At 39.8% G+C, this 17,466-nt stretch overlaps 2 protein-coding genes and 1 pseudogene across 3 annotated transcripts; 1 reads left to right on the forward strand and 2 right to left on the reverse strand.

The window, feature by feature from the left end:
- Positions 1 to 146: 146 nt before the first annotated feature.
- impa1 (inositol monophosphatase 1) lies at positions 147 to 3,518 on the forward strand. Of its 2 annotated transcripts, none has more exons than XM_067253196.1 (9): positions 147 to 192; positions 700 to 799; positions 970 to 1,103; positions 1,497 to 1,601; positions 1,697 to 1,742; positions 1,939 to 2,047; positions 2,171 to 2,279; positions 2,671 to 2,822; positions 3,083 to 3,518. In XM_067253196.1, exons 2-9 carry the CDS (start codon positions 737 to 739, stop codon positions 3,208 to 3,210), a joined length of 846 nt encoding a protein of 281 aa, XP_067109297.1. In that variant the 5' UTR covers positions 147 to 192; positions 700 to 736; the 3' UTR covers positions 3,211 to 3,518. The 2 variants fall into 2 exon arrangements, with proteins under 2 accessions (XP_067109297.1, XP_067109298.1); XM_067253197.1 differs by having other exon boundaries at positions 153 to 192; positions 712 to 799.
- A 324-nt stretch (positions 3,519 to 3,842) lies between these two features.
- Positions 3,843 to 13,394, reverse strand: si:dkey-181m9.8 (E3 ubiquitin-protein ligase lubel). Its single transcript, XM_067253195.1, has 21 exons — positions 13,297 to 13,394; positions 12,720 to 12,810; positions 12,356 to 12,421; positions 12,091 to 12,257; positions 11,379 to 11,539; positions 11,107 to 11,177; positions 10,555 to 10,710; positions 9,723 to 9,836; positions 9,282 to 9,539; positions 9,000 to 9,091; positions 8,493 to 8,681; positions 7,960 to 8,142; positions 7,624 to 7,722; positions 7,157 to 7,246; positions 6,932 to 7,046; positions 6,535 to 6,653; positions 6,318 to 6,431; positions 6,055 to 6,115; positions 5,808 to 5,901; positions 5,506 to 5,674; positions 3,843 to 5,128 (listed from the first exon to the last, which is right to left on the reverse strand). The coding sequence occupies exons 1-21, from the start codon at positions 13,339 to 13,341 to the stop codon at positions 4,970 to 4,972; spliced, it is 2,613 nt and encodes an 870-aa protein (XP_067109296.1). The 5' UTR covers positions 13,342 to 13,394; the 3' UTR covers positions 3,843 to 4,969.
- Positions 13,395 to 14,923: 1,529 nt separating this feature from the next.
- Positions 14,924 to 17,463, reverse strand: LOC136959395 (LIM zinc-binding domain-containing Nebulette-like; annotated as a pseudogene).
- Positions 17,464 to 17,466: the final 3 nt, after the last annotated feature.

Here is a 17,466-nt window from a genome sequence, read left to right on the forward strand (position 1 = left end):
AGCTATAAAAAATAAAATCACCATGGAAAGTTTACTACCAATGGTTTTAGCACAGGTCCAGTGTACGTAATTGGCCACAGTGGCGTGTGCGGCAGCATACTTCAACGGGTGTTCATCTCGGATAATCCATTCGATCGACGAAGAAGAAAGCAAAACATACGGATTACGGAAGCAGCTCATTATTTTACACAGGTAAGACTTTAGTCCCCAAGAGGTATCCAATATAGAACAAAACTTGATAATCATAATGTCTGTTTTACTTTATTTTCACTTTGCTGAACCTCCCCTTTTAGACATAGCTAGCGGTTAAATATACGAAAAGTAAATATTTTCCAAATCGAATTAGGTCCTTAAGAGAAGCCCGTATCGGTGATTAGATTAGGCAGTATGTGTTTGCCCAAATTAAATGGTTGCCATCAAATCAAATGTGAAGATTTACATCAGTGTAAAAATATTGGATACTGACCTGAACTGACTGAAGAGCTTCTCATACATTCTCATAAATAGCTTGAATGTGGTCTGATGTGGTACTATCTCTGATAGTAATAGTTTTAGACAGAATAATGTCCATTGTCTCCGTGACCATTGACAAATTGTTCACACCATTTAATTTTTAAGGTTTGAGTTGTGAGATGTAATCTACAGTGCATATGTCCAGTGTTTGGTTTCCAGAATAACCTTTATGTAATAACCTTCCAGCATCCTTTTAAGGGCATTTTCCTAACATCACAGCACCATGCCTGACCCATGGCAGGATGCCATGGACCATGCCGTGGCTTTGGCCAGGAAAGCAGGATCTGTGAGTGTGTCTGTGTGTGCGTGCATGCTAGTATGACCTTGTCTGAGTCTGGTTCTATCCATACTTCCTATTTTGTTTGCATAGTCTGGCAATTGTTGTTTTACATTGTCCCCGTTAGACAAGTATCTTTATCACACTGGTGAGTATTTTTACAATCTTCCAATCTCTAGATGGTGAGGGATGCAGTACAGAATGAAATGACCATTACTTGCAAGAGCTCCTCTGTGGATTTAGTGACGAAGACTGACCAAAAGGTGGAGAAGCTCATCATTGAATCTGTGAAAGAGAAGTTTCCCAAGCACAGGTATAGTCACTTTAAAGAATATCCTCTTCACATAATGTGTATTTGATACCCTCCCATTAAGGTGTGTCTAGTAAGCAATTAATATGGTAGTGAAATGCTTTAGATTTGTTCATTAAGGTGAATGTCAAAACATTGTGCAAAGCCCTGCTAAACAGGAAGCCAAACATCAAATGGACTATGCAAGTAGTAAAAGTGCACTCTGAAAGTATCCAGACCCCTTTCCCCCAATTTTGTTACAGTCTTACTCTACTATATTGATGCATTAACTACCTACAGTAAGGTAATGTAAAGGTGTAAAAAGGGAAAGGGTCTGAATACTTGAAAATGAAAATGCACTTTATCAGACAGTACCTGAGGGTTTCCTCTTAACACCTGTTCTCTTTGCTTTTCAAGTTTCATAGGTGAAGAGTCTGTGGCTGCTGGTGAGACTTGTGTCCTGACTGACGACCCAACCTGGATAGTCGACCCCGTGGATGGGACCACTAACTTTGTCCATGGGTAAGAAATGTGTCTCTTGGTTGACGAAATATGAATTCTATCATTATTTATGGTTTATTATTATTTATTACCATTATTTTCCTTCATCCTGATAGATATCCATTTGTTGCTATTTCTATTGGCTTTGCAGTCAACAGAAAGGTATATTATGAATTTTTTGTTGTCCTCTTTAAATGTGATGCTATACTACATTCTTACAATTGAATACTTTAAACTTCCTTGTATAGTTTTAAGAATAGAGTGAGACCATCTGAAAAACTGATGAAGTCAGAATACTTTCTGAAGGCACTGATACCCTTAATTCTCAATACAATGCTAAAATCGCTTTATTCAACAGATGGAGTTTGGTGTAGTCTACAGCTGCATAGAAGATAAGATGTACACAGCAAGAAAGGGGAAGGGAGCCTTCTGTAATGGACAGACACTTCAAGTGTCAGACCAGAAGGGTAACCTTCTATCCCTCCCATGTACCTGACGGTCAAATGTATCTCTCGACTGACTACACTTGTCAAAAGTCAAGGTTCAGTACAATAGTCAAACAGAGTATGTCTGTTCATTTTGGATTGCAGACATCAGCCAATCCATTATCGCCACGGAGTTTGGATCAAACAGAGATGCAGAGGTTGTGGATAAGATCTTCTCAAGCATGAGAAAGATCCTGTGTCTACCGATCCATGGGTAAGCCCACAGAGATAAAGTGTTAATGTCATTAGACCATCAAGGCAGTAGTGAGTTGGGAGGCATTTCAAATAACTTAGGGTAAAAAATGGGATTCTGCCCATTGACTTTACAAGGTAGCCTCTTTTGGACAACCGTTCTGGTAGTTTTAATACACTACACAAAAATGTGTAGTGTCGTAGATGACGTGCTCTCATGGTTATAAAACACCTTATTACCTGAACGCTAATTAAACTAGGTAGACCTGAACTAAAATGTTCTCGTATTAGCTGAAGAACCTTAAACAATGTCAGGTTTTAAATGCTGATACTCTGCCAGCAGGTTGGTGTGTCCCAGCATGCATCTGTCTATCTGTTATGACCCTGTGTCTCTTTGTCATCTTCACCACTAGGATGCGAGGAGTGGGTACGGCTGCTACTAACATGTGCCTGGTGGCGTCTGGCTGTGTGGAGGCCTACTATGAGATAGGGATCCACTGCTGGGACATTGCGGCCGGGGCTGTCATAGTCACGGAGGCTGGAGGAGTCCTCATGGATGTAGAAGGTAGTGTAACATTTTGTACTTTGTCATCATATGTCCTTGTCCTACCTGGTTAGCTGTTTTCATGATGGACAGTAACACATATTCATTACCATATGATAGTCTACTATTTACTCAGTTGATACAGGTACAGTTAACTAAATTGGAAAATTGGACGCTCGAACGCACAACCAATGTATGATCTCCAAATTGTGTTGATTTTCATCAGTTGTTGTCGTTTACCATTTTATGGCCACTAATGCAGTTAATTGTTGTGGTTTTAGGTGGGCCTTTGGACCTCATGTCTAGAAGAGTAATAGCTGCCAACAACAGGAATATTGCTGAAAGGATTGTCAAAGAAATTGATGCATTCACCCCTTTGCGAGATGATGCACCTATTGAACCAAAATAGTGAGTTATCTATGAAGTTTGGTTAACTTTGTATAGTATAAAAGTATGCATATTAGTATGTCCCAAAATTAGCCTTGTCACATTTCAGTTTTTAAATGTATTTTGTTTTCAGTAAGTGACATTGTAAAAACATTTTTATAGACTACCCGTTTGGATTATTGAAACAGCATCGTTGTCATTTGGTAGGTAGAAGAATGATTGGTGCAACCTTAAGGCAAGTCTGTACTGAATGTAGGCTTGTAGTCTGGGCTACGTTAGACTCCTCATGTTCCTAGGATTAACTGCTGAAATACATCAAATACCTCTCTGCTGGTGGAGAATTGTTTTGGAGTTACACAGTAACTGAGATCAGGCTGAACTAGAAGTGTGAGGAAAGTCCAGTTTAAACACAGGATTTACCGTGGGCAACCTCACAATTAAACGTATTCTTTTACTGAAGGTTGACCTTTTACACATTTTGTATATCTTAACATTGCATGTTCCTTCTGCTTTCCTTCTTCACTCCAAAAAGAGCCATAGTGCAGTCAGAGATGAGCAAATGGCTATGTTTGTCATTGTCCCAGGATCAGGAATATCGATTTCAATATATTAACACTTGTGTACTATGAAAACTTTATTGTATGAAGTATTAACCAATTCACAATTACTTCAGGCTTGTTAGTGAATATTTTAATAGAATATATTTCATAAATAATAACACACTTTGTAATTACTGTAATTGTGTTAGCTCTATATGGAAAACAATTCTATACATTTTAAGAGGAAATATTTGTGTAAAACATTAGAACGTACTGAATAGTGTGTTGACTATTGTACCATACTAGCAGATAATGTACAGTGCATAATCAAGAAAACGTCTTATTGGATGTACTTAACTCTAACTTCAATCCTGAGAACCTATTTGAATCACCTACTTTACCTTTGTTTAAGGTAAAGTCACATTGAGACCAGTGCCTACATTAGTCCTGACTTTATGAAAAACATTGCAGCCTTAGGGACCAAAAATCTACTAAACAAGGAAACAAAAAGTGCATTAAGTAACTCATTCATTTCACATTATAGACTTACATAAAAAAACAGTTTAGCAGTGTTAAATAGACATATCCTGCATATTCAAACATCCCAAAGGAAATAGAGATTTTCTCCATAATCATTACTCTATTAGTCACTCATACCATTCACTTTATTTTTATCTTTCAATCTAATCAACCTTTTCTTTTATGCATTTGTGCATGGACACTCATTCATTTCATACCACATAATCGACTTAATCAATTATGTAGTGACGTGCACTTCAAATATCCTTCATAGACAGAACAAGGATGTATTTGAGTTGGGTTTGAAATGAGTTTTCAGTGAGATCCACTTAAACTATAGAATCACCACAATTCTTAAAATGTCCCTACTTTGCTTGTTTGTTTGTTTGCAAAATGTCACAAGCCATGTCAACTCAGGACATGTGGCCGCCTTGTGACATTGTGTGAAATGTAAACAAGGCGTGTGCAGTCCCATCATGTGCTCAGAAGCCGAGCAGGGTCTTATAGGGTTAATCCAATGGGTTTATTGGTCCAACATAGGTGGAACCATTGAGACTGATGTGCGTACCGTACCCATACAATTAGATTCTGTAAAATGGATATTATTCCCTTTTATTTAAGTCTGACCATAATTTCATATATTTAAACAGGACGACACTAGACAATTTAATCCTAAATAAGCGTGTCAGAGGTCATTGCATAACATTGTTCTGGTTGGCATCCTTAGTCATTGAGTAGTAACAATAACTGGGAGTCTTCTGAGAAGCCACTAGCTGAGATGTCCTGGGCAGCAGGCCACATGCTTCCCATAGGTGGGCAAAGGTGACCTTTCACCTTCACAGGAGTGCCATGGTCCCTCAGGCGAACACTCTGGGTAAGTATCTGAAAGTGGTAGAGGTAAGTGGGTTGGTACTTGAGACTCACGCAAACTAAACACACAATGAGCCCTGTGCATTTTGCGTAGCATTTGAGCTCATAGTGCACCGTTACGATTTGAATCCTAACATGCAAATGTAAATGCTAACTGGCAGCAAGTTAGAAAGGATTCAAATGTGACTCTTAAAGCCACACAGGGTGACATCCTTTTTTGATTTTTGCTTTGTCTGCTTCTACATGAGTCCTCACCTGTGCCTAGAGCTAAACATGATTGAAATGTGAGTCTAATAGGGCTACAGTGTAACATGCAATGAGTTATTTTTAACTAGAAAAAGAAAAAAATTGAATAATTGTTCTTATCATTATAATGAATTACTCCTCACCAGTCTGAGGCGGTGTATGTAGAGTGGCTCAGGTTCTTGAGGCTTCCTCTGTGGAACAGGGACATGCCATCTCTGTAACTCTGTCACGATCTCTGCTGCGTCAAACAGAACCGCTGGGTCGGCCTGACTTCGGTTAATGATTTCAACCAGGTACTCCTTATAATGGAGTCTGGGGAATGGTAAGAAGAAGAAGAAAAAAAAAAAAAACATTTGCATCCCACAGAGACGCACTCAGCAAAAACAATGCCACTGCAGGTTTAGAAGACACGACTTGGGCCCTGTTACTCTCTTATGTCTCTTACGCGCAGTAGCCGTTGTGCTCAGTAAGAGCTGGTCGACCACACGGTTCCTCCTTCCTACCGCCCGTGTCTCGTAGCTCCAGAACAGCACACACACCTGATACACAGGGAGTCAAAGCGTCTTAAAAAAGATAGTCAAATGCCAGGGAGTTGGTTGTGTCAAACAGGACAAATGTATTCTCCAAACGTAAATAATACATTTAGGTAAAAATCCAATGTAGATACATTTGTGCAAATGGTTGAAATTTACCTCTAAAGCCTGTCTTAGTGAAGTCTTCTTTGATCCGATTTGAGAGGGAGACTCTGTAATGCTGGAGTTCAACATACAGACCGACCATCATTAGTACAGTAACAGTCCACAATAAGAAATTTGTTTTATGGCACAGTAAGTAACAGAGTTGGTACAGTAAGCACCCGGATAAGAATGTCCATCATCGTACACCAGCCAGTCTACGGTGAAAGAGTGAGTGAGTGAGTTATGTAAGATCTGTAGCCTAAACAGATGACACTTACCTGTAGTAGCTTGTGAAGTCTGGTCACACTCCAGTCCCTTAGGTGGTACAGGCAGTCCCTGGGGTGGTGGGCGTGTAACCCCTTAGTACCACACTCAGCAGAGAACTTACAAGCCTAAGAAGATGACACAACTGCATTTACCAAGTCATCGCGGGTCATTTTAATACTAACAATGTGTAACTCAGTCGTGTTCAAGCAGGGGACATGGCACACTTACGGAGCCTAATTTGAAGGACCTTTTGCAGCTGCCACAGAATTCATGCTGGCACTGGGTGCATTTGAAATGGAGGCAACCACCCTTGGAGAGGTAGAACACAAACTCGCATTTTGGACACTCTGAAACAAACAGGTTATGGATGTAGTTTGTGTGGCATGCTACCATTTGCCGCGTAAAGGAATGTATTCACACATCGATTACCAGGCCATTATATGTATATTATCTACACAACTGACAAATACATCTATTTAATTTCATTTTTCATCTTAACTTGTTTTGTTAGGTATCCTACAGAAAATAATTGTATTCACAGTGTGGACTATAGCTAGCTCTCTGGATTGAGCATAAGGTCCAAATCCATATTTCATTACACACCTAAATAAGTGTGTGTCCTTACCTATTTTGTTCTTGTTCAGGAGGATCTCTAGTCGTGTAGTGTGGTGCTCTGGGTCATTGTGGAGTTTCCACTCTTTGAACTTCTGACATGAGAGCCCCTCATGCTGGGTAGCCCACTGGTAAACACACACAGCACCGGAGAAAAATGGAACACAAACCACATGGTTAGATCAATAGCTAATAGCTTTTTTCTAGATATCAAATGAGTGCATGTAATCCCTCTTACAGCAGTCTTGCATCGGGAGCAGGTGCTTTTCCCACAGCTAGGGCAGTCCATCCTTAATCGGTCTGCCTCGTGTAGAAGGCCGAACGAGCACTGAAGAGCACACAGATTTACACTCACTTTCCACAATGATACAAGAGTTTTCAGTAACTGATCGCAGAATGCACATGTATTCTTTTTGGATTCGGATTGGAGCAATAATTGCATGATCTTCTGACCAATCAAATCAGTCAAAAATAATTTCATCAAAACAGTGTTCAAGTGTTTTGGCCCATATCCACCACTGACTGCATACAAGGGTTGTATAGGGAATTTTGATAACTCAATCATTCATATTGCAAGTATTTAAATCAAGCCACTGACCATACAATACATTTAGATGTATTTTACATTTCAAAGACACATTGAAAGTGAGATAGACGGAGAACTACTGATTTACAGAAACAGAGAGAAGAGGGATGTTTCCCTACATGGGCACACCAGCGGAAGTTGGGCATTTCTTGTAAGGCTCTGTCTCTCAGCTTCCTCTGGAACAACTCATGGGTCTGAGGATCCAGATAATGTCTGATCTGTAAACAGATGGGTATCATTATTCAATAAATATTATAAGTATCAAATGATTAAAAAGAAAAAAACAGTAGCATTTAGATCAAATACTGTGGGCAAGAATTTGCTGATGCTACTAAATGCCAATGGTCAAAAGTGTAGTATGGTCGTTGTTATCTGGAAGTGCTGTGTTTGTGCTGGGATATGTCCAACGAAATGGCATTGTGCTAAAGCCTTTTGGGAGTGCGGGAGGTCGTCACCTTGGTGTCCAGCAGGCTGAAGTAGTCCATCAACCCCTCCGTGAGCCCCTGGGTACGAACGTCCGGCTGGCTGCACAGGGGACACACCATGTGGGCGATGCTCTTCTCCTTGATGGCTGCTGAGAAGTAGGCCTTGAAGCAGGCCTCACAAAAGGCACACGAGCAGTGGGTCATAGTGACGATCTGGAGGGGTAAAGGAAGGTTACATGGAGGAGGCTCGAAGTCAAAGGTTGTAGGTCGGATGCTTTTATTCCTATAGGATAGGTTCCGGTCCAAATTGGATTTAAACAAATGTTTACTCATTGTTTTGGGCGCAATTAGTGTTGAGGCAGCTATCCACATACTTATATATCCCTTTCCTGAGAAGTAATATAATCATCAGCAAATCCATAAGCATCATGACATTTGTCATATTTGTTAGGCTCACTGACACAGGACAATTTGTCCTTTCAGTCTTCCTCGTAAAATAGTGACAAAAAGCAGCAGGTGCATGAACACCAACATAATGCCAGTCCGACCACAGCCTGACCTACCTTGCAGAAGGACATCATCTCCTGGCAGATGGGGCACTCGTGGGAGAGGAACTTGAGAGCCGAGGGAAAGTCGCTGCACAACTGCACCGCCTCCTGGACATCAGCAGGGGTGAAGCTCTGCCCCTCCAGGGACAACAGGCTCCTGAACATGGCTGCCTTGTCCCCAGAGATGACATCTGGGATTGGAGTCTATATGAAAAGCCACAAAAGAAAAACTAAAATAGCTTTTGGATCGCTTGAGGACTGTTCAAAAGAATAGTTTGCTATTTGTAAATGGCCACAAGAAACTATAAGAATTTATTAATTACATCATGGTATTACAGTTTAATGGTACCTTACTACACAAGTTTAACCAGGTACAGTGTAGGAGAAAGGGGTTAGTGATATGTGGAGATGGGAAAAGGACACCTAGTTCTCCCTGTGTAATAACGTGTACTGCTTCGCTGTGTAGCTACACACAGTAGAAGTTGTTACTAGTTTTTGTCTTAAATAGTAGGACAGCCTCACCTGACAACTGTCAAAGCTCCTCAACTGGATAAGGACAGGTTTGTTATTCAAAGTGATAATTCTGTTTGCCTGTTGTAACACTTGCTCTGCATCTATAAACAGATTAAAATGACATGAATGTAAAAGTACAGTCAAATGCACATGAGTAATTATAGGAAATGTGCATAGCTTGGAGACACGCTTTTAGTTTGTCAGAGATCAAGCGAATCCGTGCAGATGCCTCTTTTTAGCTATTAACAAGATTGGACGTCAACCCCAGCCTAGGTCCATCTGTATGTTCACCTATGGAGCTGTGAAAGGTGATGCAGGCCTGGTCAGGCTGGGCTGCAGGGTAGGTCACATCCAGAACCTCCCCTCCTCCGTTGGTCTTGCGTTGGAAGTAGAGCGTCAGTTTGTTCTTCATGTGTCGAGGGACCACGCCCACGGGCAGCTTGTTCACCAGGACCCTGTGGCTGTCATCCACCAGTGCCAGGGGGGTGGGGGAGGGCTTGGGAGTGGTCTGGCTCTCTCCAGAGGGAGTGTGGGAGAGTGTGGCAGCTCCTGCAATGTTCAATTCAGATATACTTGATGGTTGATGTGCCTTCCAAGCAGAGCAGAGGCTGAGCTGCATCGTTTGCAGTGTAGCCTATCCAGGAGTTTTTTTCCCCAGTTCAGATTGTCCGATTATTTGTCCTTCAAACCATTGTTAATTTAAAAAAAAAAATATTTTCTTTCTTTCTTTACCTTTAGAAGTGTTATCTTTGGTTTCAAGCTGGTACATGTTGACCACATTTTCCAACTGCAGGCTGCTGAATAGGTTGCTGATGTCCCCCGAGCTGGATGGAGTTGCATTTGGAGCTGTAGTGAAGAGAACAGGAAAATGTTAGACCTATAGAATGGAGTATACTGTCATTTACAGGTGGTGGGTCACTGTTTTGGATACAGTGCAATGAGATACATTTGTAGTGTTACCTTTCCGTTACCCATAGAATCCAGTTTCATTAATGTAGAATACCAAAATACAACCGGATGTGAGGTAGTCCCTATTCAATCAAAAATTCACTTCTTTTTTTTTTCCCCAGACACTACATCTACCACATTGCCATTTCATCCATCAGAAATTTCACCTCACTAAATGAGTAGCTAAATAAAGTATTACATAGTCTTAGTCTTATAGTGCTTTTCGTTGGTTTTGGTTCAATCCCACAGGGGCAAGGGGATAGGTAAGCTGCCAATGGGCATACACCTCATCATGTAGCATTCACTTTGGTTGAGAACCCTGGGCAAGGAAAGGGTGCCATCCAGTGTACTTTTGTTAGAGGTGGTTTGGCGGGTTTAGTTAGCACAGTTAGTTCTGTTTGCGTTTCCTTGGTACCATTCATAGTTCCCATTTGAATTGAAAACATCGTTTCATTCATTATGCTCAGGTGCACACACCATTATTCCACTACTAAACACGGCATACATTTGTTAGACCCTTTTCCCTCCCTAAACAGATGAACCTAAGAGAGGGTCATAATGGTGACCCCAATCTGCTTACATACCGAAATACAGACCAACTGGGGGTGAATCCTACCTAAGCCACTACCGATGAAAGGGTTGGAGGAGGAGTACTGTAAAGGCGGGTCAGGTGGTCTGAAGTCGATCTCCAACAGCTCTTCCGTGTAGGATCGTCTCACCCTGGACTCCCCAACTACCTCAGACTGGCTGGACTTTAAACCGTTGGGTGGAGCTAAAGGAGAAACAGTGGCGCCAACGGGAAACAAAAGTAAAAGACAGCTCTAGAATCTGGAAAGGAACAGTTAAGATTAATATTCATATTTGTAACATATGACATTACTCAAAATTATGTCTATGCAGGAAGACAAAATACTGAGTATAATAGAGAGTTGGTGTACTGTGTCAGACAGACAGTGGCCAAATGTGCATGCTAAACTTAAGGAACTACAATGTGTGGCCCGTGTTAAATATTCCTGAGAGAGTAAATCAGCAGAGTGGCAAACACACTGTCTCCATAGTCTCCAAAGGCACTTAATACAGCACTCACTAAAAGACTTGTGAAATTGAATGACAGTTGTGGATTCTGTTGTGGACTACATTTTTGAGGGATTCTAAAACCAAAACTCACCTCTCTCTCTCGGGGTCTGCATCAATGACTGTCCAACTGTTTGGGTAGAATAGCTACTTGGGTTGAGCCAGCTAGTGTTGAACACAGAGCAAAACAAAATCAAAGAATCAACAATAACATTCAATACTACTTCGATCCACAGCATTCAATAACAATATTCTACAGTGTAATGCTGCTACTTTCTAAATAACAGTTATGCTGCTTGTTGTATATTGTACTGTATATTGTACGTATGAATTCACTGTCTAGAAAAACGGAGAGCCCAGGTTCACCCGCCATCAGATAGATGCTGTCCATGAGCATCAAGACACTCTGCATGTGCTCTGTGTGCTGGGGTAGGTAGCGTCTCAGCTCTCAGTGTGGCAAAGAGGGGAGTCTCTTTTAGGAAGGCAGATCTCATCTCTGCGACAACTTGTGCGAGACTGGACTGACCCTGCAAATTTCAATGCACCAACATCAATGCAATATTCATTAGAAGATCTGACCATCTTATCCTTTAGTGTGGCATGCTTGTCCATAACACAAATATTTACTGTAGCCCTCTAGAAATACTTCAAGACTGCTCGTTTAAACACATACAGATGCACATGAAGACACAAGAACTGGCTTCATAAAGGACATTGTGGGATTTTTTTCCAGAACATTGTTTGAACCTTAACAATACTAAGACTTTATTGTACATTTGCAATGTACTAACAAAAAATATTCTAAACAGTTAAGGGTAGGCCTAGTTCTGGAAATAAGCAATCCTATTTGTTGATAGCGGCTTAAATGGTTTGGAAGTAGTAACAACAGTGTAGTCACTGTTGTATTTAAGAGTTTACCTTTACTCTCTGTTTTATTCTACGATGATGATTTAACATCATTACATTTAGCCTACTCCAAGCCTTGTTGAAGCCCTGTCCATTAAACCTTCCCCAGGTGAGTTCAAAAAAGCCTATTAAACATTGTAAATATTCCAATAAAACTGTGCCATCAACTTACACTCTTCCAGTTGTTAAGACAAATGAGACTGACATGCCCACTTGCATCCACACAAGGGCATCGGAGGTTGATCACCATAGAACCCGACGGACACACATGGCACCTTGGTTGGTTTTGGGGGTGTGTCTGATGAAGCCAAATGCGTACTGGGATGTTGTATGTATTACCTTGGAAGGCCAAACAAAACACAAGAAACACTACTATGATACTGCAACGTATAAGACAGTTAACTATTCCATAGTCTGTTGTTATTCTGTGTTTTTACCATCATATGGTACTGGAATAGTGCCAGCCAAACAAACCAACTTCTTCTTCTCCTTGTTGGGGTAACCTGCAGTGTTAACAGGACAGTTATCAATTATTGAATATCCAGTCCAAGGAATCTCTAATGAGGTTTAATAATATATTAGTGGTGGAGAAATAAAAGGAATGGCCTGAGAGGGCATCTCTCTGAAGATAAGCCAAGCAGGCTTGGAAAGTGCATAAATCACCAAGGATTACTAGTCAATGTCCGATTGTGACCCACTATAAACTGGTGAAGAACAACTCAAGATCACTGCAAATATAGTGCTAAGACCATCTTCATCCACCTGGACACGCGTGTTGGTTTTTGACTGAACTGAACTTACTGTAGAAGTCCACATACATCCGCAGATCTCCGTATGTTGCTGTGACATTCCTGATATCCCTCAGTGCTTCCGCAGGAAAATTGTATTTACACTGTAAAACAGCATGCAAATCAGTCAACCACTTCGGTGACTACAGTAACAATAGTAATCTGTTGTTCATAGTAATCAGCAGAACAATCAACAAAGAAATGTGGATTAATTTTGTGGGAACTTTCTAGGTATTCTGAGAGTAGTAGCTACTACTGACTGTACTCTAGTTCTGCGTGTAGTAGTATGTCGGTTAATAGCATTAATTGGCATTGCATTACTAGGTCAGGTGCAATCAAGACTAATTCCCAAACTGTTAGCTTTCAACACAATGTATTTTGTTGTTTGATAAATGTTTTTTCTCACTTCTCACTCCAACTGTGAACTATCGTCTGATGTCTCGCTACTAGTACTAGCTACTAGCTAGCGAAGCTAGGCAGGCTAGCTACCTACAAGTTCTACAGACTAGCTCAGCTGTCAGTGTCACTGTGTCAGCCACAAAGTTTATTAGCTTATTAACGTAGGATAGCAAGGATAATTTCCAACTCACCTCGGCCAGAGTTTCAAATTCAAGTTCAGCTGGAACCCTCGGCATCGTTATGCGTGTTCGATGAAAAAATATCCATAGAAAAAGTTATACAATTCCACATAGCATGATACAAAACAACATGAGAAGGGAACCGCCGACAGCGTCTTCAGTCTGTGGCGTCCTTTCCCAGAATTCCAAAATAAAGGAACAGGCACTTCTAATGACAGGTGCAGCTTTCACAAATATGCTATAAAATGACAAAATAATACCTCCAAGCACTGCGTTAATTGAAACAGCGTTCTACATGAACACGAGCATCTGTCAACACCAGAGTTTGTTTGAATAAAATTGCTTTAATAATTATAGTTATTTGGTTACTGTTTGTCAGTTATCTCAATCTCTCAAGAACATTTGCTTGATTTGCTTTTAATTTAGCTTGCTTCCTGTTTCCTCTTTTCTGTAGTGTTGTGGTGGCAGAGGTGTCTAAAACGACTTTGACCATACAGCAGCTGTGAACATTACTTCTCAGCCATCACTTAAAATACTAAAGGTGCAAGCAGCCAAGTTCAGATGCTTGCACACTCAAAAGCTCGTCCTAGATGGTATCTGGTAGCTTAAGATCTGTGGTCAGTGCACATTATCCTACACATGTATAACCAATGGGTATCCCTGCAGTAAAGAGTCTGAAACATATTGTATGCCGCCTTGTACAGTATTTTAAGGTTGCACCCATACAATGTTTCTCATATAATCAGAGGACATTTAGTGAATAAATGAGTGAGTTATGTTGCCTTCAACTTTATTATAATACTAAAGCTATTCAAGTCACATTTTTAAAACAGCTTGTTTAGTGGCCTCCAGATAAGACATGCATACACACAACTGAATACGTCAGATACATAATAACTTAACAATCTAAATTAATAGGCACTATGATAAATCATTTATATTCGGCTCCCAAAAATAATCCTCAGCTAAATATCACTGGTCCCTATTTTGCTGAACCAAAATGTGTAAAGACGAGCAAACTCTTTTGTCTAATAATCAAAATATGCTGCTGTGGAAATTTTGGGGGAGAAGCCATGTCAGTAATTTAAAAGGTACAATATGAGTTGCAACAATAAAACCCAACATAAAATTCACATTAATTCAATAAGTGTATTGTAATTATTGCTGCAACATTTACTGTCAACTTTTATTGAAAAACATGCCCCTCTTATGTACTGAACTCTTAAAATACGTGTACTGATGAAGGCTAAGATAGTTAATTGATCAATGAAAATACGTTACAAAAGACAAGATACTTTAGAAGCTCCCACTTGAGAATAGGTATTTTGTATATTTAGAATTGTTGTAGCCGACATTACATACAGTCTATAACCAACATAACTACATATAGTTTGATCTAGACTTTATTTGGGGCATGCAGTGTGCCTGGTTGTTTCACATATTGACAGATATGTCACTTGAACCAATTGATGCCAGATGGAAAGCAGATTTTTAATAATGCATAGGGTATACACACAAAGATGCAGTACATAGAATGTGCATTATATATTTAGATATATAAGACAATGCATTTATTAATTTAGGCTAATGACATAAGCAGGATGAAACATTGGTAGTAGGCTCTGTTATTTAAGGTGTTTAAAAATTCAGATCAATTTCCAAACAGGTTTGACATTAGCGTAACCCTTGTATGTAATTGGCTGGAAGCATCCCAGACCTGCCAGTTCTTTCAACTGTGCCATACACCCAACCCCCATCAATTGGCTGCACGCCATGGATGATGTCACCATCCCGGAATGACACCTCATCAGTGTCTTGGCTGACATAGTCATAAAGGGCTCTGTACACACTCTATCAGAAATGATACAAAGTAGAGACCAGACCACATCAAAGTTAAAATGCATAACATATTTCAATATCTTTATATTGCACTGCAGGGTCTTCTAAAGCCAAAACAATGTAAGAATAATAATTGAAGACTTTGAGACTTTCTTGTTTACGTTTCAACAGATAATGGTGTTAAGCACCAAGAATAGAAACTCAAATTAGGGTGACTGGTCACAACTTTAACAACACATCAGCATACTTACCAGATGTGAACGACGCTGCATGGATCTTGCAGAATGCATGCTGGCCTGATGCATGTAGCTGTTCCCCAGGGTGTGTGCTTTGGGGTAGAATGCCCCTGGCAGTACGGGAGCTGCAAAAATCAATTTCAGGCATGCAATATACAACTTTTTTTAACGTGTTGGATAATAATAATCAACTACATAAAAAGTTACATTGTTTAAAATATTTCACTGTTGAATACATGACACACACACAACACATTCACTTCAGCAAAATGCCCAAATATTCAAATGCTTCGATCCATCGATATTTTGTCTATATAAACATTCTGGAAGCCAAAAAATGAATTCACCATTAGAAGCTAGAAATATTATAAACCATAATTATACACTGTACCAGTGGGGAATGTATAATGATGCTGAAGAGCATCCTGCTTACCTTAAGTGTACAGTAGTATAAAATGGTAACAATAATGGAGGATTCCCACCTACGATGATGCCTGGCCTGTGGGCCATTTCCATGATGTATTGGTGCACACGTTTGTGTGCCGGGTGCTCAGATGTCTTGGTGTCCTGCCACACTTGAGACTGAGCGTAGCCTCCCTGAGTGACACCTTGTGAGCCCATTCCCTCGTAATCTTTGCGGTATTTCACCTGAAATTTAGAATTATCTGTTAGAATTTTTATTCTTTTTATGATTTTTTACATTTTGTTATGACCATGCCATATGTTATGTCACAGTATTTTCCCCTCAAAAAATACACTTCACCTCAATATTTCTGCTGCTGCAATATCAAAGATGTCTGTTTGATTTATCTTAATCAGAGATTTTATATCTACTTGCTATAATTTTAGATGCACCAGACATAGCTACCATATAATTCAATGGTATCTGCTAACATTTGTTTTAGATAAATGTTCAAATGTTTGAGACAAGAATATCCCATAAGAACAAAATAACTGCTTCCTGTATGGTAAATTGAAAATGAATGTGGTGGTTGCCAGGAACCCTTAGGAGAGGTGGCAGCAGTGCTGCAGTGACAGGTGGAGAAGCCATGGGGATCCTTCTGGATCTAGTTCCTTCTTACAATGCTTACCTCAGTGTCACACCATTTTACAATATGTCACATTTTTGTCTCATTACCCATTTGTAGCCTTGTAGTGCTCATTTTTAGTCTAGTCTAATAAACACACATTTCAAATGTTGACTATTTGAAATCTTTCTAAGTTCATATTTTTTGCATGGTTCATGTATAATGCAAGGTTCACGCCAAAGTTACAAAATACCTGGCTCTGAAGCATACTTTGCTGTCTCAGTCGGAGGTTCTCAGGAGTGTCCGCAACAATGGTAAATGATTGCTTTGGATAATGCCTTTTATGAAATCAAGAATGATTGTGAGAAATACAAACATGTATGTTATTCGTTCGGTTGATTAAACTTACTCTTATGAAATTAACTTACAGACAAATATTTCCCTGTTGTATTGACAAATTACTTAACATGAGCCACAAAATGGGTCCAGTATTTACCCAATTATTTGAGAAACGTACTGTATATCTATCAAATGTAAATCTACGTCTATTATTGGATATAACTAATTTTTATTTCTCTATTACAATTCAACATTTACTAAGCAGGAAACTGTTTAAAATAATACTCACGCATTACAATAGGGCTTCTTCTCATAGCCTTTGTAGTTCTTCATATTTAGAGTCATTCTGCACACCTCACAGTGGAAACATCCTTTATGCCAAATCTGGATCAAAAAGGCCAAGTAGTAACCAAGTAGCTGTAGGAATCTCAGTGGTAAACATGTATGTATTTACCATCACCATTTTGTCTAGACTGCCATGTGTAGGTGTATGGTGATTGAGATCTCATTGTCTGTGAACCACCCAGTTATAAAGCATGGGAAACCTGCAACACATTCGGCTACAAAGTACTTGTTAACATTGCTGACTGGAAATCTTCAGAATAGAGTCAATAGAATACATTGTAACTAATATGCTGTGTACGTGTATAGAGACTGACAAGCCTTACCTTATCCAAGCAGTTCACTTTTTCCGTCACATAAACAATTTTCCCACATCTTGCACAATGAGGATTCATATT

This window comes from Osmerus mordax, chromosome 16 (genome assembly GCF_038355195.1).
Source record: "Osmerus mordax isolate fOsmMor3 chromosome 16, fOsmMor3.pri, whole genome shotgun sequence".
Classification (NCBI taxonomy): domain Eukaryota; kingdom Metazoa; phylum Chordata; class Actinopteri; order Osmeriformes; family Osmeridae; genus Osmerus; species Osmerus mordax.

Excerpts from the sequence above, each read along its gene's own strand:
- impa1 (XM_067253196.1), top strand. The coding sequence starts at position 737 with ATGCCTGACCCATGGCAGGATGCCATGGACCATGCCGTGGCTTTGGCC. Across the intron at positions 800-969 it reads TGGCCAGGAAAGCAGGATCT|ATGGTGAGGGATGCAGTACA; the intron begins GTGAGTGTGTCT and ends TCCAATCTCTAG. Across the intron at positions 1,104-1,496 it reads GAGAAGTTTCCCAAGCACAG|TTTCATAGGTGAAGAGTCTG; the intron begins GTATAGTCACTT and ends TTGCTTTTCAAG.
- si:dkey-181m9.8 (XM_067253195.1), bottom strand. The coding sequence starts at position 13,341 with ATGCCGAGGGTTCCAGCTGAACTTGAATTTGAAACTCTGGCCGAG. Across the intron at positions 11,178-11,378 it reads CAGCATCTATCTGATGGCGG|CTGGCTCAACCCAAGTAGCT; the intron begins GTGAACCTGGGC and ends GTTCAACACTAG. Across the intron at positions 7,723-7,959 it reads TCAGCCTGCTGGACACCAAG|ATCAGACATTATCTGGATCC; the intron begins GTGACGACCTCC and ends ATCTGTTTACAG.